This window comes from Larus michahellis, chromosome 1, assembly GCF_964199755.1.
Source record: "Larus michahellis chromosome 1, bLarMic1.1, whole genome shotgun sequence".
In the NCBI taxonomy this organism is placed as follows: Eukaryota; Metazoa; Chordata; class Aves; order Charadriiformes; family Laridae; genus Larus; species Larus michahellis.
Window position 1 is genome coordinate 69,942,472 of NC_133896.1, and position 26,393 is coordinate 69,968,864.

Genomic DNA, 26,393 nt, shown 5'->3' on the forward strand with positions numbered 1-26,393 from the left:
ACTTGGGCAGCAGGTGTACGGGCAGGGTTGCCCCTTACCTTTGCAGAGGCAGCTCTTCTGTGAGGACTATGAGGTACTCGAAGCCCATGAACTGGGACTGAGCGACCGCTCCCAAGAGGGCACAGGAGCCCTCGTGTCTGGCCCAGAGCCTCAGCGGGGAGGCTGAGAGGGCAAGAGATGTCTTGTAACTACTCAGTCTACAGCAGCCCTTCACACCTCACACCCCGTACCTGAAGCCAGAATGGTCTTCTCTGTCCATTACAGATGGAAAACGTGAAGGCCATCATGGATTCAAGGAAACACACCTGCTACAGCATGCAAAGTCCTTTGTACACGGAAATAAAATTATCATTTTTGTGCGTGTGTGAAATTCTTCACCGTCACTTTCCACATCGGGTTTCTGTTTTTATTTAAGTAACAAGCTGCCCAGAACAGGACAAAGGCAGAAGCTGGCCCTATTGTTTCTTGGTAAATGGCAGTGAAGCCTGTTCCCCCTGCCAGGCTGTTCTCCATTTATAATTTCCAGCCAGCCAGTCTCTTATGTGAAAATATTTAAAAGGTCCTGGAGCCTTCCTGAGTTCAGAGTTTGGGCAAGAGCTTGTCTACCACCAGACAATGTCAAAGCAGGCTCCACCGACTGAGGGTGGTTATCCAAGCAGGCGTGCTTCCCATCCACTGGGGACAGGGAGAAAAAGAAGCCCTTCTGCAGAAAGAATTACACTCAGTGCCAGTTTTTACCCCAGTTGGAAGCGGGATTTTCTGATAAGGCAGGGAGGCAGAGGATAGGAAAAGCTGCCAACTCTTAAACTGCAAAAAGCTCATTATTTTAACAGCTATTACTTTAAAAGCTATAGCAAATGCTTGCCTACAATTTTTGTTATTTTTAAGCCAAGCAATCCCATTGCTTAAAGTGCATTTAGGACAGAAATTATTGACCAAATAAGTTCTTGTAACCTAACTTGATACAGAGAAGGGGCATCAGCTAGGCTTTATATTTACAAGGTGCCCTTAATCAGAACTTTTCATGACTGCCGCACACTGCTGGATGCAGGTTACCATGTTTTTCCAGCTAAAGGGCTACGGAGCATGTTCTCTCATCCTCCTAAGACAAGGACACAAAAGTTTGCCCAGTGGCCTGCCAGTTGCTGTTGCTTTGACCAAGCTAATGGGATCTGATTGTAAGACGAGTCTCCTGCAACACTATTACATTATAGCTCCTATGCATCGTCCAGAACTGTAAGTCTTCTTGCAAGCCTTGGATACGTGTTTCAGAATGGTGCAAATGCCCTAGAAATATGGATGGCCATGGGCAGAAGTGTACAAACAGCCTAACTGATTTTAAAAGCAATTTAGATTGTAACGCGGCAGTGAGTTCAGGTGGAAAACGTACATTAGCTAGAATACCAGCATGGGCATTTACAGTGCTGAAAACCACTGACTGAAGATCCCGGACAGTCATAAAAGGAGAGAATTTAGGACTGGGACAAGTGCAGAAGTGTTTTGTTCCTACTTACTATCGTGATTAGTGAGGGTCAGAACACACATGAAATATGTATTTTAAACGTAGGGTTAAAGCTAAATATTTCATAAACATTTACCAGAAACACGAGGTTTTAAGGAATCTAAGGATTAAGCAAAAGGCACAGGAATGGGGGAAACACTTTCTTTCTCGCTTCTTAGACAAACTTACGATCCACAGGAACTTGCTTCTGCCTCTGGGTGTCTCGTGCGACACTACCACCGCTGTCGCTAGAGGTGCTGCTTTGGCGGCTGATGGTTGCTGGTGCTTTGGGCATGGGAACCGGTATAGGTGCTGGTGCGCTAGGAGGGAGGGGGACAGCCACAGGGACAGGAGCGGGTGTTGGAGGGGGCGAAGGAGTAGCAGGAACCGGATCAGGTTGTTTTGCAACATAGTCCGTCCTTTGTTTCTGAAAAGATACAGAGAGACTCAGTTCGACAACAAAACTTGGGCAAGACATCAAACAAACTCAGGCTTCTTCAGAAAACACGGGGATGCTTCATTTCATTTATTACACAAAGGCATCTTTCTTGCCAAATATAGTTCCAAAATTTACCAAAACTTGATTTGGCATCAGTCTCCTTCTCTGTCGGACACAGAATTCACAGCATCGGCATCATCTGAAACACTTTTCTTTCTTTCAAACAGATGAGTTCTACAAATGAATTTTTTTTTTAAATTGAAACGTCTATTACCTGGCACTTTTTAACAGCTTCCAAAATTGTTCCATTGTTGGACTTTATCAGTGTAAAAAAAATCTATATTTTAGAGATGTTATGTAAAAAATAGTGAAAAATGAACATAGCCAGACACGCCTAACCCTCACTAATGGTTTAACTTACAAATGTCACTGAGGTTGGGATAATGCATTGTTTCTTGAACTGCAGACACCATTTAAGAGGTTCCTGCTCCTCCTACCCATTCACAATTGTGCCTTTTCAGCTGTTTGTGTGGTTACTACACGCCACCTCAATGCAATAATCCAATAAAAAAAGCCCAAAGCTCAAAGTCCACAATTCTTGGAATAGGGCTGTTGTTTCTTTTCCCCCGCTTTACACAGTGTTCTAACAACATGCAAATTGTCTTGCTGCTAATAATTAACAAGCAGGTCTCTCAAGAATAATTTTGGGGAATAATTTCTTTTCTCCTTCTTTGCCTTTAGAATGGCACCAGTTACAGGAAGACACACGCATTTTTCCAAAGCAATCTCAGTGACAGACAAGCCCAGAAGCTCATAAGCAACCCAGGCTACCCTTTGCTTTCAAACAGTTCAAACTCCACATCTCACTGTTTTAACAGTGCTCCCTCTCCGCAGTTTTGGACTAACACAGCTTGAAAGTTTAATATTAAAGTTTGTTTGCTCAATAGGGATGCCTCATTTCTTAGTTATGAGAAGTCTGCTTACTTTGGTATGAAAATAGATGAGTACATTCCCCAGATTCACTGCTCCTTCCTGAAATACTCTTCCCTATTTCCTTGGAGGCAGAAGGTTTATGGCAGATCAAGTAGGGAAACATTTGCAGGAGCCATATGTTAGAACCTGAGCAGCAGATCACTGCCCTGACAACAATCAAACTTTCATTAAATGTCAGCAACTGCCCTTATCCAGGAATCCCCAACTCAGTAAGTCTACTTGATGGACAAGGCATTTTGTAGTGAATGTAAACTGGGACCATTACAGCTAAGCTATGCAGAGTTACACCAGCAGAAAATTTATCCCATCAGCTTCTATGGCCGGTCAATAAAAAAAAAATCTTTTGTTTCCCTTAGACAATTTTTCACTTAAATCGTAATAGTCAGCTACTGGAGCAAACATACAGTCTTACAATACATTCCCCATTAAACCTTTTCGGTTTCTTTTTCCTTAGCATTTAGTTGCTCAGAGGTACTCATCTCAATCATTTTGTGTCCACCTTGGGCAGTGCATTGTGGGGAGATTAAAAAAAAAAAAAAATCACGATTGACTTTTCTGTATTCTACTACGTTAATGTTAAGACAATAAATGCTTTTTAAAATGTCAAATGCCAAGAAAAGTGAAATGAATAGTATAAAAGAGAACAAGCAGAAAAATGTATATGTAAGAAACCTGTCCTTTGGTGATAAGAGTGCGCCCTTCTAGGTGTAGAGCAAATATACCATAGTTTTTAATATATAGATGTACTATGGTATATCCAAAATCATGTTAATGAATTTAAAAATTTCATGGATATTAAAATATTCTAATGGTATTCAGATATTTTTTTAATCTTGTTCACAGATTCCAGTTGCTAGACTGTTATCCCCACAAGGTACCCTCATGTGTGCCCCGACTGTCTTAAACAACATGCAAGGAAAAAGTGGGGTTTGTTTTTTTTATGGTAGAGAGGATTCATTACAAGCCAAGACATCAACTGCACAGCACCACAATCATAATCTAGAAAAAGTGATAGTTAAACACCACACGTAGCTCTCAATGGTTGCCACTGATGTAGTTTCAAAAACATATTGCACTGCAATCACAAGCCTCATCAAAACAACTCGCTGGAGTGAAAATAAAAATTCAACTGGAAGCATCACTCAAACTCTAAATTTACAGTTGAAATCACATTGAAATGCACTTCACATTTTGTTGAACACTGTCCAAAAGCCAATTATACATTCAAATCACATTTAACATTTCTTTTTTTAACGCTTCCTTTTTTAACTCCAGATCTTTTGAGGACATCCACACATTCACTCCATCACTTCTATGCATTGCTACAAAAAAACCAAGCATGCATTATGAAATTTGGTGACATTTTTGTCATTTTTGAGGTTCAGTAAGAGTCATTTTTGAGGTTCAATATCGGAAGAGTAATTTTATTACCTCTGAAAGCTCTCCCAGCAATTGCTGTGCGAAAAATGGAGTAAATCACATCAAATAGCATTGTTCGAAAGCTAAAAAGTAACTACATCACACATCACTCCTAAAATTTCATACACATTAGCGATTTAAAACAAAGGAACATCAGTCCTAATAATTACCTCTTCTTACTCACTAAGCAACTCGTAACATAGCGAGTTATTATCATTTTCTTCTTTTGAATGCTGAACAGAGAGTAGGCTACAAAACATGCATATGTGACACCATATAAGCCATGAGCTCTTTTCAAAGCACCTACCCAGACACAAAGTTAGGAAGAGGTTTAATAAAAAACAAAACCCAAACAAAAAAACATGACAATGGATTGGAGATCATAAGGTGAACGTAGAGAACGCTTGCAACTGTAGAACAATAAGAATTAAGTCATGGCAGGTACTAAAAAAGGAACTTATTTATTTTAGCTTAAGAAATGTTGGCTAGATTAGTAAATGAGGTTAAATGTCGCTGCTGACATGGCTGTACTCACTAATTTGCCAACAGCCGTAAGAACAATGAACAATCCTGGGTTTTGTTTTCCATTCTTTCTCGTATTTTCTTTTTCTTTTAAGAATAAACTTGCAATACTCAACTCATGTAAAATTGAAGCAAATTTTTTAAATTATTTGGAACAGTGATGATACATGCTTATTAAAAATATGGATATATCAGAAAAGCTTGCTGGGACTAGATTTTTTTTCTTATTTTTTGCCAGAAAATCTTTGTTTTTACAGGAAAAAAAATAACAGAGGTCCCAAAGCTCTTTTTCAGCACACTACAGGCTGCATCTTGTAAAAAAATCAAGATTCAGTATGATTTGATCTATTTTTAATGTAAGCAAAATAATAAGTTTGAGTAAAAGTTAACAGTATCAAGCCTAATTCTTGTTCACTGTAAAAAAACTGAGAACAACCTATTTTCCAAAATATTTTGGCATCAAAAAAAGGGAACGTGTATTCAAAAGAGGGTAAATACAGACTTAGCACGAAAGAGGCGCTGGATACAACCATAGCTAGCATTAGGGCTCAGAAATGCTCTCATTGAGTTAACACAGACACAGAGCTTCCCATTTACTCTCTTTCCAAATATTTTAGTGCCTCATTCCTGTTTGCACAGTGACAGGAGTCCGCCAAGAGGGCTGCAGAGCGTTCGGCCTCAGTTTTGTCAACAGCATTGTGGTTTGGATATTTTCTTGGGGCTCTTTTTAAGAGAGAACTACTTCACCCAAAAGGGCCAACGAGGTACCCAAGACCAGGAGAGCAAATTTCAAGCAAAGTCTTTTGACAGAGTTTCCTTTGGTGGGCTCAGCTATTACACAGAGTCAAACATCTGCCTATTAAAATCCCGTTACAAGTCACCCAGCTAGCTCTTTGTGGAGTGTAAAGGCTTTATGTTTTTATTGGATTTACAAACCTGCCTTGCTAGAATCTTGCCAGAATGTAAGAAGTACATTCGGATGGAAGAAGGAGAAATTTAGACAGAATTTACTTATTCAAATTGGTCTTAGCTAGGACTATTCCCCATTTCTTAAAAAATAATTAATGGGCAAACTGGTGACTTTAAATTCCTACCATTGATCAAATCTTTTTTACAACTATTCAGTACATTTTTGTATAATAAGTGTCATCCCATAATTTGGGATTGAATCAATGTTGAATTGGGAAGGAAACAACTTTTTTTTTTTTTTTTTTTTTTAAGCCTTCGAAAAGCCTTGGTCTGATGGCAACTTTAAAGAGCATTTGATATGAAATGAGGCAAAACAGGCACTGGCTCTTGGTCAAAAATTATGATATCTCTTTGGCCACTGCAAAATGAACACCTGGCAACTGCATCTCTTCATTGTCAAACACTTCATGATCTGCAGGAAAGATACCAGTTGGCAAAAGATGAGTATAACACTATGACACTAACTTGGAGCACAAATGCCATGCTTGAGGGAAAACTACTTCCCACAGAGATATTTTAAGTCAGCTGCTAAACAAAGAGACTTGAAAGTAAGGTTTTGATGGTAGATCGCCAAGAAATGCAAAGGACAATTGTCCCAAATGAGGTGGAGACTTTTGTCTTGGTGTTTACATACCATGAACATGCCTCTTAGATATACTGTCACAAAAAACACAAGTCATGGTTTTTTCATAAGACTACAGGACTGCATTTGGCTTAACATTTACCCTGTGTGCCTCACGATTTCATACACATCACTGATGATATAACTGTCTCACCTTACAAAGGGTGTCATGAGATTAATTAACATGCCCACCAAGATACACGCTTCTATCCCAATTATGTTCCTCGAATTTCTTTTTGAAGAGCATTAAGAAAGGTTTAAAAATGCACAGTAAGTAGGAAATATTACAATTAATTATTTCCTAGGTTCACCAGCAATACTTGTAAAAAGAAGAAATCAGAGTGCTTGGGAAACTGTTTATGTTCATATATAACGGGATGGTGAAGAACCACTGTTGGTTCACAATAAAAAGGCAGACTAAATCGTCAACACCACAGGAAACTCTGATAATTAATAATTAACATTAGTGGAAAACAAAAACAATCAGCAAAATGCTCTCCTAAATCTGCAAAAGTACCAAACAAGCAAAAATATGGGTTTCCTGTAAGTAATTCAAACGACCAGAAGAAACACAATGTTACAGCCTCTGACTGACAAAGATGACAAAAAACCCCTAGGATATTGCTTCCAATGTTCCTGCAAGTATCATCTTAGACCATTCGGTGCTTTAAAGTAACCATCTGGGAGCTCCATCCTGAAAGGACTAAGAGAAAATTCCGGATCTAATCTATTGTGTGGACTCCGGTGTCGCTAGGAGAGGGAACAGAGCGAGAGTAAAGTAAACTTTGTAGCTCTAAGAATAATTGTGAATAAAGAGGCATCCATCCATCTCTCAGCAAAGGGGTGTCCGTCTGTAGGATAACTGAATGAAAAAAAAAAATTACCTCTTTAAATGGAATCCCTAATCCTTCCTAATAATCTGGCAACACCCTTTGGTCAGCTGGGCTTTGAAGGCCTTTAGTCTGTCAAGAAAGATGCTAACCTTGTACTTAACACTTATCTGTGGCTCAAAGCCGACCAGGGTGCTCACCGCAGCAGACAGGCTGCTTTGAAAGCAGTCTTTCAAAAACCAAAGGTGACTTAGGAGACCGGCAAAAGCTGCACGGCACCAGCCGCTGAGCCTGCTCGTGTTCAGGCTCTGGCAACGGCACCGATAGGAACCGCTTCCATTTCCTGCTCTACCCACAAGTTCTCCTGCTTGACCTTGGGCAAGGCAGTCATCCCTTCAATGCCTCATTTCTCCCTGAAATAGCAGCAATGTCTCATAGCGCTGTTATGAAAATAAATAGGCTTATGCAAACAGATTCCAAACGAACCATGTATCTATCACAGGGAGAGAGACAAGTGAGCACGCTCAGGAGTGCTAAAATTATAATAATCGCCATAAAGTTAAGAACAACATTACTGACACATCTTGGTAAAGACTCCCTTTATCCTGTGTAATTCATTGTATTCCTAAATAATTTCACATTATTTCAAGCTCACATTTGAACATGATAAAGCTACAAACAAACCAAATCATGGACTGTGGGGAACAATCTGCCAGAAGGTAAAGAAACAAAATTATCTTAAATGTTGTTCTCTGGCCCTGATTTTCATAGGTCCATGGAGAACGCTTTGTGAAAATTATTATTTTATTATTTCCCATGTCACGTCATTATTTCAAACAGAAAACTTCAAAACCTGCAGTGCATTACAAAGAACAGCGTAAGAACAACTGCTCAAAACTGCACTCAGTCTGCTCAGGATTTCTTGGCAAATTCCAAATACACAAAATGACACGCACCCGGAGCAAAAAAAGTCAGATCTTTAAATCAGGATTTGAAAAGCACTCTAGACGCATGCTTCATTTCACAGACAGGCAAAAACCATAATCAATTTTGAATGAGCTCATACGTTATAGGCAAACAACTAGGGACGGGAAAAACTCAGAAATAGTCTGATTCGAGCCCACCAAGCTGAAGGCAGGTCTACCACATTAGTGTGCCTGAAATAGCATAGGACCTGTTTCTCAAGAGGTTTTCTATATCCATGGCAAAACTGGAAAAACTGCAAAAGCTGCAGCTTTCGTGATAGCTGCGCACACAGAATCCGGCACAGCGACGCCTTCCACCAGGACTTTTAGATGAGTCTGCAGCAGAGACAGTCAACAGTAACATTATGGAATTTCTCATTTTTCAGTCATCAGCTGCAGTGTGTAGGCATAAGGAATGAATATCAGATCAAATTAAATTTAACTTCAAGTTTCAAGAGAAGTTTGGTTTGCATTTGGACTGAAAAAGTCTGACTCAGAGGCAGGCCTGGAATGTCTGCTTCATCCAAACTTGTTTGTCTAACCTTTCGAAATCATTAGATATAAAAGGGAAGAAAAAGGTCTTAGAAAGTACAACCTCTTATTTTATGAGCCTCCGGCCCACTTAGATGTTGTCTAAAATACACATTACAACTTTATTCTTTATATACTTACTCAGGTGGACAACTGCACTGATGTAAGATCTATTTTATTTTTTTTTAAATATTGTATCTCTAATTCTGCTCAACATACAAAAGAAACAATAACAGCAAGATCTTAATTCCACACCACACTATGAAAGAAAGAAAACCAAAATAAGGTCAGGAGAATAGAGCGCTATTAATGCACAGGCATAGTAATTGAAAAATACCTGCTTTGCTTCAAAAGCAAAGACGCCTATTTTTTATGATTCCATAATTACAATAATTAAATAAATTCAAGACTAAGATAGAGACACACAAAGACAGAAAATAAAAAGAAAAGCTAGCGTTCACTCTCCTAGGAGAAACAAAGATGACCCTACCTTAAATAATTCAAACTCCTTCTTTGGCATCAACAGCTACCAATCCGCAAAGGATATTTGCAATTAAAATAAACGCATACGCATCCATTAGGATTGAAATTACCACCTCTAAGCAAATAAGCTGAAAAAAAAACACCTTAAAGAAAAACATTTTGCTGTATCTCTATCAGTTATATTCTCATGTTAGACTCTATGCAATACAGAAATTGCCTCAGCCTGTACAATAAGTACGAATCTTTTGACATGATAGTGGAACATGCAGATATTTCAGCCTTGCTGTGTATCTCTTTCACCTCCGCAGGCACATATGCACACTTCAAACAAAAGGTTTGCTCCCAAGGAGCAGACAGTACCTGGATTGTGCGGGTATATGCAGGCTCTGACCACCCTAGACCACCTTCTTGATTCCTCAGAAGATCCAAAATGTTGTTTGGCACAAAGCCTGTGCTGCCACTTTTATTCTGAACCTTCCACCACTGTTTTCTGTCATCCAGAATCTGAAATAATTTGGTAAATTAATTACAAAGCTTTTCTGACTTCCTTCCTGCCAGTACTTAAGACTGGGCATCATTTCGAAACAAAACCATAACTTTGCCAGGTTCTGTGATTGCCAACAGATCTTACACAGATGTCCCTGAGAAACCCTTGTAGGCTTCCTTGACTATCACCATCATTAATTCTACATGGTCGTACTGCACTTTTCAGAACGTGGCTCTGAAGAAAGGATAGGGAAGAAAAGTGTGTAATGAACCTCTGTAAACTCAGACATGTGCTGGACAAGTCAGTAGAATGAAAATCAAATACTTGTGCAGAGAGGCTGGCATCTCTACAACCTTTACACTGTTGACAAAAGGAATAAGTAACTACTAATAACTCAAGGAAAACTGCATCCTTCTAGGAGAGCACAAATTTGGAGAGAGAGCACTTCAGAGTAAACAGGGAACTGGAGCAGGATGGCGAGGAGAAGTCTGAAAACTGACTACCTGCTGTGCAATCTTATACGCGATATTTTCTCTCTTTCTTACTCCCTCCCTTCCAAACATGTCTAGCTTTCAGCGTATCAACTCTTCCAGGTAAGGACAGTCTTTCACTATGCCCTGTGTGTACACAGATGGTGTTTGCCAGAGACAGTTATTTAAATACTACTGAATTAGGCTTTTAAAAGAACAACAGAGAAGACAGAGGAAACACACAAATATATTTCTAGCATGGATCTCTACAGCATCAATTCATAAGTCAGCGCAGAATCTCCGTTTATCTTGCCTGTGATGCAAAACGAATTGATTGAACTTTGCATGTTAAGGGAGCTAAATCAAACACATTGAAGTAATCATTAAGAACAGCCACACTGTCTGCAGGAAAAGTATCCTCAGCTTTGAGCAGTACCTGAAATTCATGTTTTCTCTTTGCAAAAAAAAAAAAAAAAAAAGAAATTTACCTCTACAATCTCTTCTTTCATGACAGAAAGCTCACTGTTGTTCCTTGCCATAAATTCATACCTGCATTTGGCATATTTCTTGGTCTGTGCTTTACTGTGTGCTTCATAGTTTCTGCAAAGCAAAGATCAGACTATTGTTCAGTGAGACATTCAAGCAAATAAAAACACAGACAAAACACCCTCTTCCGACAACCTGCAAAACAATTAAACAAAAACTCCCACCCTACCATAACATGATGCTGCTGTAGGACTACCTATTCATAACACACTGGTTTAACTGCCCCAAAAAAAAAAAAAAAAAAAAAAAGAAACAAAAGAAAGAGGCGGTTGAGCTACATGGACCTTAAGAACTGGTACTTGGCACTCTTTATTGGCTCACTGCTTGCAAGATGTATGATTACAACTTAGATTAGCAGGTGCCATTGTTTTAAAATAAACATGTACACTATATTTAGTCTGTTTTCCTACAGTAGGTTAAACAATCATTTGCCATACAAACAAATGACTATACTTAGTATGTAATTGATATCTTGTGTTTTGTATGAAAATGTATTTCTCGTGCTCATCATAAATTGTTTCATATACATCACAGATGAATAAATTTTTGCCATAAACACCAATGGAATCAAGCTCTAAAAAATGCTCACCTACTGTAGATCAGTTTTCTTAATTGACCATAAGCTATTATCAAACTCTAACAACCTCAAGTTACTGTATCAATTAAAAATGAAAAATAACTTCTTGGCGGTTACAAACAGTGCTCATTGTAGAACAAGGGATACCACAGTTTAACTCTGCGTCTTTCTGTTTCCATGAGGAAAGACCTGTTCAGAAGGCCTTTGGGTAAGAAGCTACTAGCTTCTTCAGCGTTTTACCTCTTCAAGGTGAGAAGCCCCCCGGCCCCCTCAAAACAGGTCCAAAATAAACAGTAACATTTTTCACTTATTGCAAATTACGCCCAACAACCCAAACCCATACCAGGTAGTAAAGTCAAAAAAAAAAAAAAAAAAATCCAAACAGATAATGAAAACACGAAGCAATCAATGGTTTGAAATGCTGCATATGACGTCATAGCACAGGGATACAAATGCAGGTGGTTGTTGAGGCTGGTACCGCGTAACTGTGGGTCCCAGGTGTGCCTGAGCAGTCCATTAGTTACCTAGCTATTGCATGGCTGTGGAGAACTGTCTCACTTGACTTGAAGAGCAGAACAAAAGAAGAGTCACATTTAGACTGAAAGATTATTTTGAAAGAAAGACAAAACACTAAAAGTGTTTAAGGAGAGAGTGCAAAACACCGGATGAACCCCACCCTGCAGAATAGCTGTTACGAGGCTGAAAGATGTGTGAGTAATCCCAATTTTTTTCCGCCACCCACTCAAAGTTCATATAATTTTGAACTCCCTTCTTACTATTTCAGGGATATGACTAATGTACCTCTGAAGGCACTTTTACTTTTAGGCTGCCTTTCCAAACTCGTTTCACTAACAGTGTCTTCCTACCCTGTCCACACCTAAGTATCCTGATCCCTTCAAAAACCGTAACTCAGGAAGAATTTAACAAAATGCTTACGTTTCAGTTTTACTCCACTCTGTTGCAATCAACAGCAACATCCCCAGAGCACCGGCTAGTCAGTGGCCGTACGCTTCTGAAGTGGCCATAATTCTTCAAGCCCAGCTTAATGAGCCAAACAATTTACGTGGGGCACAATATTCTCAGTGCTTCCTTCCCTCCATCCTCCACCGTGCTTTCTTACTGCCTGTCCGATACACCGTAACTGCAGCCCTTTGCTCGCCTGCGCATGCTGAATGAGACTCTAGTGGATTGCAGAAACTTCCAGGGTGCTTTTCTTCAAACAACAGCACAAAAACAATCTACACAACATACTGCTGTGAAACACTACACGACTTGCTGAGAATCTATTCAGTTCTCTTTCAGCATCAGAGTCCCTGATATACCCCGTAACACGCTGAAAGTTTAAGGTCCTAACACTTAACTTTAAGTCACCCAAGGAAAGCACACCTTCATGGAGGTCCTGGCATGTTGGAATAAGGCTCACTGAAGTTCCCCGTGTAACCTAACTGTCCACCAGAAGGTAGTGGGTGGCCTGGTCACTGCGCTCGGACTGCTCATTAGGAATGCTGTCTTTGAACAAGGACCAGCAAACGATGGCTTAAAGGATCAGCTTGAATTTCTCACTCCCTCCCCCAAGCCCACTCCTCCACCTGCTTCTTCACAGATGATTTAAAATTTATCTTTCAATGGAAGCTAATTGGGGTAATACTTACTAACAGCTTTCCCCCAATAAAGAGCTCCTGCCAGGCACATATTATACATGCCTCACGAGCCAATTAACAAATGGAAGTTTGTGTCGTGTTGAACAGACTGGAAGACAGGGGCACACTGTGGGTGTTTGCATCAGTACCAGCCATCTAGACTCTCTCTGGCAACCAGCGGTGAGAAACAGGCACCACTACTGCAGGTCTCTCTTCACATCTTTCAAAAGAGTAATTTCACCTTACATGAACTGCGTCTTAGAAACACCCATTTCTCTTTACCCGCCACAGAGGAGGCTGGATGACTCTTTCAGCTGCAGCCAGATACACTGATATCATCTATAGTTCAATGCAATAAGCCCCATTCTCTAAACCTGAAATGAAGGCAACAACATCTGCATGGAATACTCTTACTCTGAAAGGACAAAACAGGTCTTACCACGTTACAGATAAGAGAGAAAGGAATTTAGAGTACGCATCATCTATGCTTCAAGCTGACTGGTCCTGAGACAAGAACCCAAAGAGTAATCAAGTTTGAGAAAAAGATTAGAGGTGACTACTACTGCTGCTGTTGTTATGAAGAATAAATCCAAAGTTCAGGAAAAGAATCAAGCCTTCACCCTGCACACCACATGAGAGTATGTTTGCATGCAGATTAACAGGCTCTTTTAGCACACAGCTCAAAAGGAGGGGTTATGCAAAGGTTTTCCTCAAAAGAGTTACATCAAAGCTGTTTTAACCAGCAATCTGATCCCCAAGGCTTAGCTTAAACATCTTCCATTGCACATAAGCTAAAATACTCTTCATACGGTGCTATAGGTTGGCACAGGGGAGCAATTCCAACACCACTTTACTGATTTACTTCCAGTTTGTACCAGTACAAATCCTCCCCAGAGACAAGGCTGGGACTCCAAGGATGACTGCATTTGATCTTGTCAAGCTATTCGGATTTAGGCTAAAATGAAAAGGATGGAAGAGGATGTGCTAAAAGACACTGGTTGCCATGCAAACATTTCAGAGCACTTTTTGTACCATTTGAAAGAGAATGGAATAAACACAGAGGTACTACTCTGAAAGGGGATATTTATGCACTATCCCAGAAAACAAAAAGCAGGAGACTATGGAGCACTTAAGTGAGCAGCTAAACAAATCAAACGATCATTCAAAACAAGGAGGGATGAATCTCAGAGTAGACTTGTCATTCTTTGTAGTTCTGAAAAGAGCAAAGAATATTTTTAAAAACATGAAACAAAGCAGAAATAAAATTTAAACCCAAACAGGAGGATTCTGCATTCTCAATAGCATTGGAATTCCACCATATAATTTTTGACAAAAGCATCGATTTAACAGCATACATAAACAGGGCAGTTTCATAGAAAACATACTAAAAGAGTCTTAATGATGTGCCTTAGAGAAGCAAAAGCAGAATTCCCACTGCTAACAAGAATCGCTTCCTCATAGAAATAACGATCTGGTCCAGACGCAACCAGAGGTAATTACAGACACCGCCACCCCAATAGCAATAAGTCGGGACAGTTATCCACAGCACCACGCACGCCGCTGATTCAGTGTTACCTATCTACATGTCGGCTAACAGTTTGCTTAAAGGCGGCAACAGCCGCCCCCTGGTCCAGCAGAGGCCCTCTTTTGTAAACCGTGTTACTGAATGCATACCCGTCGGACGGAGGGTAGTCGGGAACACTGGGAGGCTGGAAGACAAAACAGAAAGAAAGCCACAAGGTGGATTAGTGTCATCAACCCCACCGCCTCGTTCACTTAATCCAGCCCCCCTAGGGCCCTGTCAGCATTCAGGTGTCCTCAGGTGCTCAGGGTTCTGCTATGAAAAGTTAATAACTTCTGCATTTCAAATACATAAACACGGAGATCAAAAGGATAAGAATAAAAGAATTTCTATCCTAAGTCATCCCACTGCATTAATATTGCAGTGGCTAGTCTTTAGAAAAACAGTTCTCTGGGGCAAGGTCTGTGTCATCTCTCAGATATCACTACAGCAACACAACTTACAAACAACAATGACTGCACGGCTTTAAAATAAACAGCGCTGAAAAACCACTTTGAGCTTTTGTTCTAGATGTACACTTAGAGCCAGAAAACTCTAGCTAGCTAACAGTATGTCTGTAGAAGAAATAAAACCTCCCTAGTAAAACTATCACTCAATTGCAGGAGCATAATATCAGCGGCTCGTTTATGTCACCCTCTTGCTGAATATGACCATAGTCAAAGAAGAAATGCAAAAAAGGAATGTGGTAGTTGGTATAATTAAGGATTTTAATTAAGGAAAAGAATCACAATTTATCACAAGCACATATATAAGAATATTCAAGGCTTTAGGAAATTCTTTTTGAACAGCAGTCCTTTGAAAAAAAACCAAAACACCTGAAGTACAGCAACGATACTCTGCTTCTAAGTGAGAATTATTTTAATCACCATCCCCCAAAACAAAAGCAAGCTAAGCAATTCATTTCTGGAGATAACGATATTGAAATTGCTCATTCTAGATCTTTTCCTTACACCACCGTCCCGTTGCAGCAAGTTAGAACAGCTGAGATTCATCAGAAATTTCCAAATCTCTAAGCCTGGTTTAATGTTTTGTTGGGTTGGTTTTTTTCCCTGTCTGTGTGGCTACAGAAAAACCATTCGCCTAATTTCTACCTCCAAGTACCCGACCTGGTGCCCAGAGACACGTGTCTACGAGGCTCAGGCTTTATGAAAAGAAATTAAAACCACACAACCTTGCCCCTACACATAGAATATTCTTTAAAACTGTATTATTAAGACCTCTCTGAAAAAAAAAAAAAATCTCAAGTGTCACCCAGCTTACACCTTACATCAAAAGACACCCAGGAAGCAGGGACTCATTTTACTTCACACACAAATTATCTGCATCGCCTCAGCCTCACTGGGCTCTCTATCACCAGTTCCCTGTTGTTTCACTGCTATTTGAAGTCCTCAACTGAAGTCCTGAACTGGCTCCACCTGGAAACCCCTTCCCAGCGGGAAGTAGTGTGTGACTACATCTTAAGGTTTGGGAATGAAAAGGAAAAAAAAAAAAAATTTAAAAAAAAATGGTTCTCATGAGGAGGAACCTCCAATGCACTTTGCCAGATGCCAGAGCAGTCCCTGCCCAGCTGGGAGGGCGGCTGGGGCAGCTGCACGCACCCCCTCTCCATTCCCAGTGGGACACAGCCCTTGACACGCAGCTTCGGACCTCGGGAAGTAACGTCACACAGGGCCAATTAGCGGCAAGGGACGAACACTTTAATTCTCATTTTTCCAGCACCCTTCGTTAAACAAGCTGTTACGGCAGACTTGGGAAAGCGCGTCTGGTATCACCCACTCCAGGGCGGTCCTTTTGATGCAGATAAATAACATTTTGCACTGGGGCAGCTTTTTCCAGCTGAGTACCTGCAGCCTTTCACAGCTATTAAGCAGCTCAGCGGTCTTCCCCCTAGGGATGCGCCCGAGGAGGCACTGGTGCAAGGAACCATGGTACCCAGGTTAAACGACTTGCCCAAGACCACGTGGGAATCAGCAACAGTCATGAAACCAAGGCCTGACATCCCAGGCACATAAACGCCTTCAGTGAACTGGGATTTATTTTAATTGGGTTTTTTTGGTCTTTTGATGATTAAGATGAAGAGGCTAAGCTGGCACAGACAGCTACCAATCCAACCAACATTACTGACACCAAAAAGAATGAAATTAATTCCCTGAAACACAAGCAAAAAAAATCCCTCAATGTATTTCACCACCCCTATAAAATTGTTTAAAAAAAAAAAACAAAGGCAAAACAAAACAAACCTTCATGGAAATGTAGAGCAGCAGTGAAACACTGAGACAATATTTGATGAGATTTTTTTGGAAGCTGACTAGGGAAAGGGGTGACAGCAATGGCAACAGCTACATTTCATATTATTGTGCCCATTTACTTTACTAAATGCTTTTTTGCTCACAACGAATCATTGGCAATAACTTGGGTTTTGGTACATTTATTCTTGCATATCTTGTTAGGCATAAAGCCAGTGTTTTAAGTAATCAACTATGTACCATGTTATCCTCCTTTGCTTGGCAGACTTTTTACCCAACTTGTTTGTCCCTATAGCTGAGTAGAGGTTTTCTGGTTGTCTTTTTTTTTCTTTGACTAACGGAGATTCTGATGAAAACAAAGTTTTATTGTGACAAGCTTTCCGTGGACAGTTTTGATAAGCTTTTGGGGAAGCTTTGTTGTCTCCAATAAGAGAATTGCTCTGCAAGAGAACGCCACCTCACAACAGCCATTAATCCTTCCCTTGAATCTTCTTACATATGTGCGTTTTTCCACTAACAGATAAAAAGGTATTTTAAAATTAAGATAAAATCCAGTATCATTGCATTAAGATGTACTCCAAATACAGTACTGGTGTAGGTTGCTTAAGGAAGACAGGACTATGGAAGAAAGACTATGGACTGAACCTAGAAAACCCTTAGGTGCACTTACATATCACAGCTGCTAGCAGGGCATCTTGAACTAGCTAACGCTTGATTGAAACTAAAGCTAGCATAGAAAAATAAATTAAAATTTTAAATTGAAACAACAAAAAGCATCCAGAACTAAAACTTTTACATGTTTAAAAAGGCAGTATCTTTTTTTCTGAACAAAAAAGCAACACAATCCACTTTTATTCTTAAAATTTTCACATAAACCAAAGTACCTATTCTGGCCAACTCTACTGAAAGAGAGTAGGGTGTAGAATCTTTATAGTCAGTCCCTTTGTTTCTCAGCAAAGTTACACAGAATACGCACTCTGGTTTCTCTGAAGGCTTTAGATGGTGACGCATGTTTCCATCCTTTAAACAGAATAACTTATTTTTTGCTAAAATGATCACATTTCTTGGGATAAAAGGATGGGAAAAATGTTCCTGTGCAATAATTCTTCCAATTGGCAGCTGTTTTTCAGAAGTAGGCCTAAATTACCTGAGATGACATTACTGCTATAGCACCTCCACATACTTTCTTGCAATACAGTGAAAGTATCAAGAAATTAATGAAAGGAATAGTGAATTCCACATTTGTGAGGAAGCAGCTTAAATCCAAAATTCCCCAAAAAGTGGTGTTTTTTACTTTTTGTCTGTGTGCCTGTGCATGAATGCACATTTGAGAATGCTTTGGTTCAAATCCTACCTGAAGTATATATGACCAAAATCAATGGGATCTGAAAGCACAGGTCAAGAATCAAACTGAACCGTACGGGCTCGGATTGTCCTCCCAACTGAGGCAGGAAAGTTCACGAAGTTCAAGGAGAGCAGTAGGCAAAAGCCTTATGGTTTTCCTAATCACGTTTTTGGTGGCTGAAGAGGTATTTGGTTCCGTATAACTTAAATATAAGTATAATGAGTTTGCACTGATGTAGCAGACATCAGAGTACGGTTACCCCAACAATATCGCAGAATATTTTTGCTATGAAGGAAACAGTTGGTGTTGCCTTCAGACAACCTACCTCAGTGGACAGTCTTTTCATTTCTTGCTTCCGCTGTTGCTCTGCAACATTTGCCACAGACTCAGCCAAATGATTGAGTTCTTGCTCCTTTGGAGCTCCCATGAAGTTCAGCAAAGGAGGCTCCCAACCATTTCGGAAACGGGGGACATAAGGTGGAATAAAATGGTCTTTGGGCCAATCCGCTCTGTATGAAAAGTAAATTAGAGATCTGTATCAAGGGCCATACAAATATTGATTTCATATGTTTCCTAAACATTGAAATGCTTAGAATTTTAAGTAGTATAGAGGAGAGGCTGGGATTAAAGTACAGGCAGAATTGTGCTAGAACTCAGAAAATCAGCAAAAACATTTATTGACCACAACTATGCTCCCTGCTGTGCCCTGCAGAAAGAAACTGCTCCTGTCCTAAGGACTTGACAGTGGTAAAACACAACAAATTTTTGTCTTGTAGCAAAGGATGAGTAACAGAAGAATCAATCACAAACAAATCTAGGATTTGTTTCAACTGTCACATGAGGAAAAATAATTGCAATGCTCTATTTGTGTTAAAGCACCAGACAAAAGACTCCAAAGAAACAGCCTGCTTTATAAGAAAGTCTGAAAGCAGATGTGAAGCATGGAAACTTAGGGGGCACAGCTACACCTAAAAGAAAAAGTTAAGCAATAGCATTTACTGACAAAAAACCCCAACTCTACATGCTCCAAGGCACAAGAATTATCATCACATTTGCTGCCCAGATTGATCTTTTTAAAATACTGTGCCAGTTTTCAGAGCTCCATTAGCATTCCCTATTGTAGTTTTCATAAACAAACATTTTCATGCTCTGCCTTTTCATTATACATAACAAGCTGCCCCACAGTATAACTTACTGTATCTTCACAGTGGAAGCAGAAACGGGAATGTATGTTACAGTCTTTTAACAGTCTTGTTGTTGACACTGCTCAAAATTAAGGGACAAATGCTGCCAGTTACACAAGTTGCAGAAGCAGCCAGCAATTGCTAGCCCATTAGCAGGCCTCAAACGGGTCAGTAACCCTTGAGTTTCACCATTCACACCACAGTGTACCTCTGTAGACTGAGATCATTCAGACCATCATTTCTAATCTGCACAGGTCAACCAGCTGTATTCTAAGTGCTTCTTCATTCTTCACTGCCCAACACGAGCTACTTCTATTTCCATTAAACTTTTTTCAGGATGGACTAAACAAATGATGACGGTAGTTCCCAAGACAAGGAGCCCATTATTTTACCAGTGACCCACTTTTCCTGCATGGGGCTCCAATGCTATGAGGCAATTTCCACTGCCGGTATCACCACAAGCTGCTATGAAGCCAGCAGAGCTTGAGGCAGGTAAAGGCAAGCGGATGGTGCTTTGCTGGGGTAAGCTCTCTGGCAATCACAAGGAGCTGCAACTCCTGTTTCCACCTCATTTTGTAGTAGCAGGCCAAACAATAGGCCCAAAGGATGAACTTTAACATTCCTGGTCCTGCGGCAGAGTGAGCTCAAGGAAGGGAAAGAACTGTACGTCACTCTCCCTACTCTGAGGGTGTTTATCACTCCATGCCCTAGGGCCTTCCATGCAGCCTTCCTTACCAGCAAAACACTCAACTACTTTTTAATCAATCAATTACTTAAAGAAATCTACTTGGTAGGTATTTATGTTCCAATTCGAAATCTAAGAGCAAGGATGAATAAACACAAAATACATGACGCATTTCCAGCCCAAGTGATTGCATATACTTAATCATCATCAAAAGCACTTATCTACCACAGATTACAGAGTTAAAACATACTTTGCAAATTTAAAGCTTTTTTTTTTTGCACTTTCTATTTACTTAAGTATTTTCAAACCATATACTTGCTTCAAAAACAACAAATGTATAAAATAGTTAATTTTCAGCTAGGCCTAACCATAACAGTGAATCCATAAGCACAACATGTAGGGTATGCACATGTGACATGGTTCAGCCAATAAACACTGAAAATTGAAATGTGTATCCTGTTCATCAATATTTTGTCACTTTTTATTGCAACTTCTTCAGACTGATCGTTAATGAAGTCAAGATAGCTGGGTTGGAAAAATAAGGGTGAAAAACAACCGGAAACATGCAAGGGACAGTTCAGAAAAAACTGACTGCAAAAGGTTATGTCAAGAGGTTCTTCATACCATGGACAAAAAAAAAGAAATTCTGTCTGCATTTTCTCCCTCCTTGAGACCCCTAAAATCAAACCACTACCAAATCCCACTGACGCTGAAGAGCTCCTTTCCAAAAACTTTAAAGAACAGTTCTGAAGAGTCGAAAGCCTGACAAATGAATATTGAGTTTATTGGGGAGCGGATAACCTGGTTAAGATCGTGTCAATAAACGTGAGTTTAGAGATCGTCTCTAAAATATGCAGTGGCTTTTTCTCACCTGGCTTTGGTCCATGTGTCACCCAATGACATCCATAACTGTCCTTCCTCACTAGTGACAGTATATCGCAGGAAGTCTACAGTATCTTTTGTTAAGAGGGGGCTGAGTACTGTACCAGCAAGCTCTGGACCTCCTGTTGTCTGCACCACCTAAATCCAAGTATTCAAATAACACAAAGAACAAACACATTGTCAGTAAGGAAGTTACTGTGAACATAAGTTACCTACAGTGCTGCTAGGAAACATTGGTTACTCACAAAAACACCCTCCAAAAAAACCTCTGAGAAGCTAACAGTGTGTCTTAACATCCTATGGGTTAACTAACGGATTTATTGCAAAAGAACTGCTGTCCTGGTAACCAACCATTTTACATTTAGACCCACTTTTGGCAATGTTATTTTTGCTCTACTGATCAACATCACGCATACTGCCATTAAACAGACATACGGTTATCCTTCCAACTCTCCTCCTGCATTATGTAAATTATTTCAATTTTTTTATTGTTAATTAAAAATTATAATGGCAAACTGTAACACACAAAGCTAAAGGTTATTTAAATAAATATATTTAATAGGTGTGAATATACACAGCAAAGGATATAAATTATTTTCTAAAGAGAAGTGTCCTGAGACACACATTTCTCCTTAGTTATTGTCCAGGGACACAACATTTCAATCTTGTTATCCTTGAAAAGGTCACAGAGGATATAAATACAAGAGTTCTGAAGGAAAACAATTAGAAAATGATAAAACCTTACCATATGTAGTGGGGTAAACAGAAAATGAACCAATTCAGCCGCACTAGGATTCTGGATATGGAACTTTAATTTGGCCTGAAGGAATTGGAAAATGATACATTTTATGAAACGGTTAACTTTTGTGATAATAAATACTTCATGTAAGAATGGCCATCCCTGGTCAGGTCCGCTTAAGCCCAGTGTTTTGTCTGCAACATCTGCTAAGTGTAAGTGCTCATTCATCCAATTGCTTTTGAATCCATGTGTAGCTTTAACACCTATTGCGCAGAACAAGAAGTTCCACAACTGACTTATATGCTTTGTAAAGAGGCATCTCATTTGGAAATTTGCTATCTCTTAGTTTCATTAGCATTCTGTAGTTCTTTTCCAAATGAAAACTGAGCAATCCTTCTCTGCTTGCTTTTTCCAGTGATGCTCATAACCATTTACATATTTATTGCATTCTCACTCTGTTTGGTCTTTTCCAAGCTAACATAATTCCTTGGAGCATTCTTGTCTTCCCTGTACCTTCTTCAATTTTGCTACACTGGGAACAAAATAAGGCCAGGGAACATAACAGCATGTTGATGCTCTTTATTTGATGATTTTCTTTTTTTTTTTTTTTTCCTAATGGTTCTTAACATTTGCTTGGCTGATCGCCATTGAACCCAGATGACATTCTCACAGGAATCTGTATCACATCAACATTTTGTTCTAACTTGTTTTACATATGAGATTTTTCCCCACCAGTCCATGCTCTATCATATCTATCACCACTGAATTTCATCTGTCACTGTATCTGCTATCTTGAGATATTTCCACATCTGTAGACTCTTCACTCCCCGTTTGCCAGAACACCTGTAAAGACATTGCACAAGCAAAGGCCTCTGCAGGGGCATGTGTGGGACTTCACTGCTGAATTTACTGCACTTTGAGAACTGGCATTTTAGTCCTATAATTTGTTCTCTATTTCACCAAACAAGAATCTAAGAAGCTACATTCAACCTTACAGTAGCTCGGTTTCTTTAAGAACCTCAGGGTGTGCAACCTTGCTGGATGTGTTTTGGAAATCCAAAGAAACAAAATCAAAGAACTGATGGATTTGTAGACGTTATTTTGTTTTGCAAGATGCAAGTTTGCTTCTTCCTCAATTTAATATACCTGCCTACAAACTGCATCCCACGTGCAAGTACCTCAGGGGTACCCAGTTGTCATAGTCACTCGGATTCTTGGAATGACTGTAAAGATTATCAGCATTATCTTAAACACTTCTCTTCCGCTGGAAGAAAGGCAGTTTGAGAGAGGTTACGTGCCATACTGTGTGGTCTGCTGACTTAGTTTTTGGAATAGATGGATCAATGGTGCCCATTCAAACAGGGCTTCTATTCATCTGCCTGTAACTTGCCATTTTGATTTGCTGTTCTTTAACTCATTACCAGTTCTTCAATTTGAAACTGATAATCTCTTGTGTACCCCCATAAAAAACACTTTTCATGAACATATTTTCCACTATCAGGCTTTTCCAAGTAAATATATGCATTAAAAAAACCCCACAAACATATAGTTTCTGTGATACAGCTTCCTGGAGGATTTATTTTATTTACTGATCACCCGTTGGCCCTGCAGGCTCCAGAAATAAGTAGCATGCCAGAATGTGTTTTAAAAAGTTATAGTAATTTTTATTGCATCTTGCCATCTGTTCCTCAAACTGCTTTTGCCTAGCCTCATTCTACTTTTACATCTAGCCTTCCAGAGTGTGCCTCCAAATGAAGAAAGGAGGAGGATGTGTTTTTATTTCTAATAACTTCCTATACATTGTTCTTCAGTCATAACAACTTTCTTTCAGTCTTTCTAAAGTTTTTTCGACATATGGTAGGCATTTTCTAGGAGCTTCCAGCATGGTGTTTTAAAACAGTTTCCATTCTACTGACAAAGATTTTATTCTTCTAGCCGCTCCTTTTATTTTTAAACTTTCAGATTTAGGTTCTTCATTTTGTACAGTTCTCCATGTCTGACATAAAGCACCAGAAAGTGAAATTTCAGGCTTTTAAGGCTCTCGCAATGATGCTGAAGTAAAGCACTGTTATACAGCACAGCTCTTCAAGAGCAACATTAGAAATCAGGCCCTAGAAGCTGCTGAGGACCAAAACAAGAACTGCTGCTTCTTCTGCACAGAAGATAAAGATTCAAAGATGCACATATTGTTTTGGGGTGAAAAACTAATTTAAATGCAGAACGCATAAGAAGTAAGAATGGAAAAAAACTTAACATTACAAGCACTCTTACTGAGAAGGATCAGCATATTCTAAAGACATCCATCCCCACAAAACCAGAAATCCTTTGAGGTCAGAATCACAGGATTTGATGTAGGGTTTGAAAAAAAAAAAATATTCTTAACATTTCTAAATATCTCCTACAGCCCTGCAATCATAATTCATTCCCCAAGAGGAAGAAAAAGCTGATTGCACTCAGTGAAGACAAGAACAATTTTCCCCATTGGCATAGCTTCCCCAGCAATTGGAAGGGACAGTCAGTATCTGAAAGCAAATGCTTCGAAGGTGTCCCACTTGCTGACCTCCTTTAATAGCACTTGCAGAAAGGAGATGCCAGGAGAAGGCTCTTGAATTAGCATCTCTGCTTGTTGAGAACCTATAAAGAGACAGTAATTTGTTGGATGGACTGTTCTGAGGCCAGAAAGGTCCTATGTAATGATGGCAAAAAGTACAGGGAGTCTGATGGGCATAGCTGAATAAAACTAAAGCCACAGCTGGTGATGCTGGCAAGCATGCAACAGAACTGTGATCCCAACAGACGTTCCTAGAAATACTTTTACTATTTAAACTCAAATTTCCCAAGCAAAAGGCTTTCAAGAACCAAGAAAAAAAAGCAGCACAACAATGCAGAAAGAAATATGCTCATCTAGCCACTGTGTAGAGCCCTTAAGGAGCAGCATCCCAAAGCTGGCTCAAAGGCCAACCTAGGCCAGAGGTTGCCAGCTCTGCTCTTGTCTCACTTCAGCCTTGGATGGAGAAGGAATAGGCAAATGTCTAAGATCAGTCAGGTATCAGCTGAATTATCTTCCTGCGTGTCAGCCAAGGACCAAACAAGATTACATTTCCAGGTATGTCATTCTTGAAGAGGATACTTGTGGGTTTGCTTCTCCTGAAAGAGCAGTGGAGACCAAGACAACAGAGGCCCAGGCTCACAATTCCCTGGATGGCACGACCACCACAGCTGGCAGCAGTAAAGCATTTAAGACCCACAAGGATTTTCTACATGGACAAGGCACCAGAAAAGTTAGACAGAAGGCAGAAGACTTGATTAATACATTCCCAAAGACAAGACAGCCATCTGCAGCTCCCTCGAGGGAGTCAACAATAATGCATCCACGCTGTCTGGAATAGCAGGAACATCCAAGAAGACTGAACTTAAAAATAACTGCAAAGCAAGTAGGTCGTGTTACTGATTCTTCCTTGTCCTATTCATCTTTCCCCAAAATTTTAGTTCTTCACTTCATACTAGTGAAGTAAGACACAGGAAAACCAGTGCAGCACAACTGACACCCAAATTAATTTTGTAGTGGTGGGGAAAACAAAGATCATTTTATACTTAACATCAATTATCTCAGGAAAGGAACTGTTACTGCATGCCTCACACCACCATATCCACTAACAGTCACTTACCAGGAGATTGAAGCCATGCTTGAATTTTTGGAAGCAGTCAACAAATTCATCTGGAGGTGGTGGTTTTGCACGGAGAGTAAGAACTCCCTCTGGTGAACAAAATGAAGTTTTTATATATCCATTTAGATGGCATATAATTTCTATAAATATTACAGGCATAGTAAACATATAAATACATAATAAATTTACCAAATTACAGAATTTTGTAAATATAGAACCACAACAGTGAGCATATTCTAAAGTCATATCTCTAATTAGTCACTCGCTGCTGACTTCAAGCAAATGATTTCCACAGGTTTCCCTCTAACAATATACTGCGTAGGATCTTTTGTGCTGAAATTGAAAGAAAACTACTACATTCATAAAAAAACCCCCACATTTGCTAGCCTCAATAATCCTTAGAGGAACAGAATTGTGTGCAGCGAGAACTCCTACCTCCAGGTCCTTTCTTTTTATTTTTTTTAGTTTTCTTCCTCTTCGAAAGTTCAGCAAATGCTTCAGCAGCTTTTTGAAGTTTGGTAACAAAATACTCAATGTCATCCAAAATATGGTTCAGAATTTGCTATGGGAGAAAAGAAAAGTAACAGTTTCTCTACAGAACCTATAGCAGAAATACTCCAGAAATCAAAATGACTACACCCTCAGACACCAAGAGCTCCTTCAGAAGCTAGAGTCCATGCTAGAATATTGCTGTTCTTAATTTTACACACCCGTAAAGTATTTTAAATCTTAGATTTTTAGAAACTTAGGGCCAGTGTAAGTTTTTTAAAATATAAGCATCAAGATTATTAAATTCAGACCAGAGTTACACAATTCATTCACACGTTACATTTTCTCTCACAACACATGAAAAAATTCTAATTATTTGTGTAGAATAGCATTCTCCTAAACAATTTAACTTCATAATCTTCTTTAGTACAAAATATTAAGCTGTTCGTTGAATGTCAGAATGCAGTTTTTAGAAGTACTCTTTGAAGAATTGCTTTCAAAGAGCACATGGAGGAGCATAAGGACCCCCCGGGGCAAACATGTATACACCAATTCAGCAGGCCCCAACCTGCTTTCCTC

At 39.6% G+C, this 26,393-nt stretch overlaps 1 protein-coding gene across 7 annotated transcripts in view; it reads right to left on the reverse strand.

Annotated features, from left to right (window-relative positions):
* EPS8 (EGFR pathway substrate 8, signaling adaptor) overlaps positions 1 to 26,393 on the reverse strand; it is a 139,063-nt gene that overhangs the window by 5,741 nt on the left and 106,929 nt on the right. For 4 of the 7 annotated variants that reach the window (XM_074585456.1, XM_074585465.1, XM_074585448.1 and 1 more), the window contains 9 exons: positions 25,761 to 25,887; positions 25,326 to 25,414; positions 21,664 to 21,738; positions 20,908 to 21,056; positions 18,493 to 18,676; positions 14,570 to 14,703; positions 10,720 to 10,831; positions 9,635 to 9,778; positions 1,691 to 1,928 (listed from right to left, as the gene is read on the reverse strand). In XM_074585456.1, the coding sequence (XP_074441557.1) occupies positions 1,691 to 1,928; positions 9,635 to 9,778; positions 10,720 to 10,831; positions 14,570 to 14,703; positions 18,493 to 18,676; positions 20,908 to 21,056; positions 21,664 to 21,738; positions 25,326 to 25,414; positions 25,761 to 25,887 (1,252 nt within the window). The remainder of the gene's footprint in view (positions 1 to 1,690; positions 1,929 to 9,634; positions 9,779 to 10,719; positions 10,832 to 14,569; positions 14,704 to 18,492; positions 18,677 to 20,907; positions 21,057 to 21,663; positions 21,739 to 25,325; positions 25,415 to 25,760; positions 25,888 to 26,393) is intronic. The other 3 variants (XM_074585475.1, XM_074585430.1, XM_074585439.1) reach the window with 2 other exon arrangements.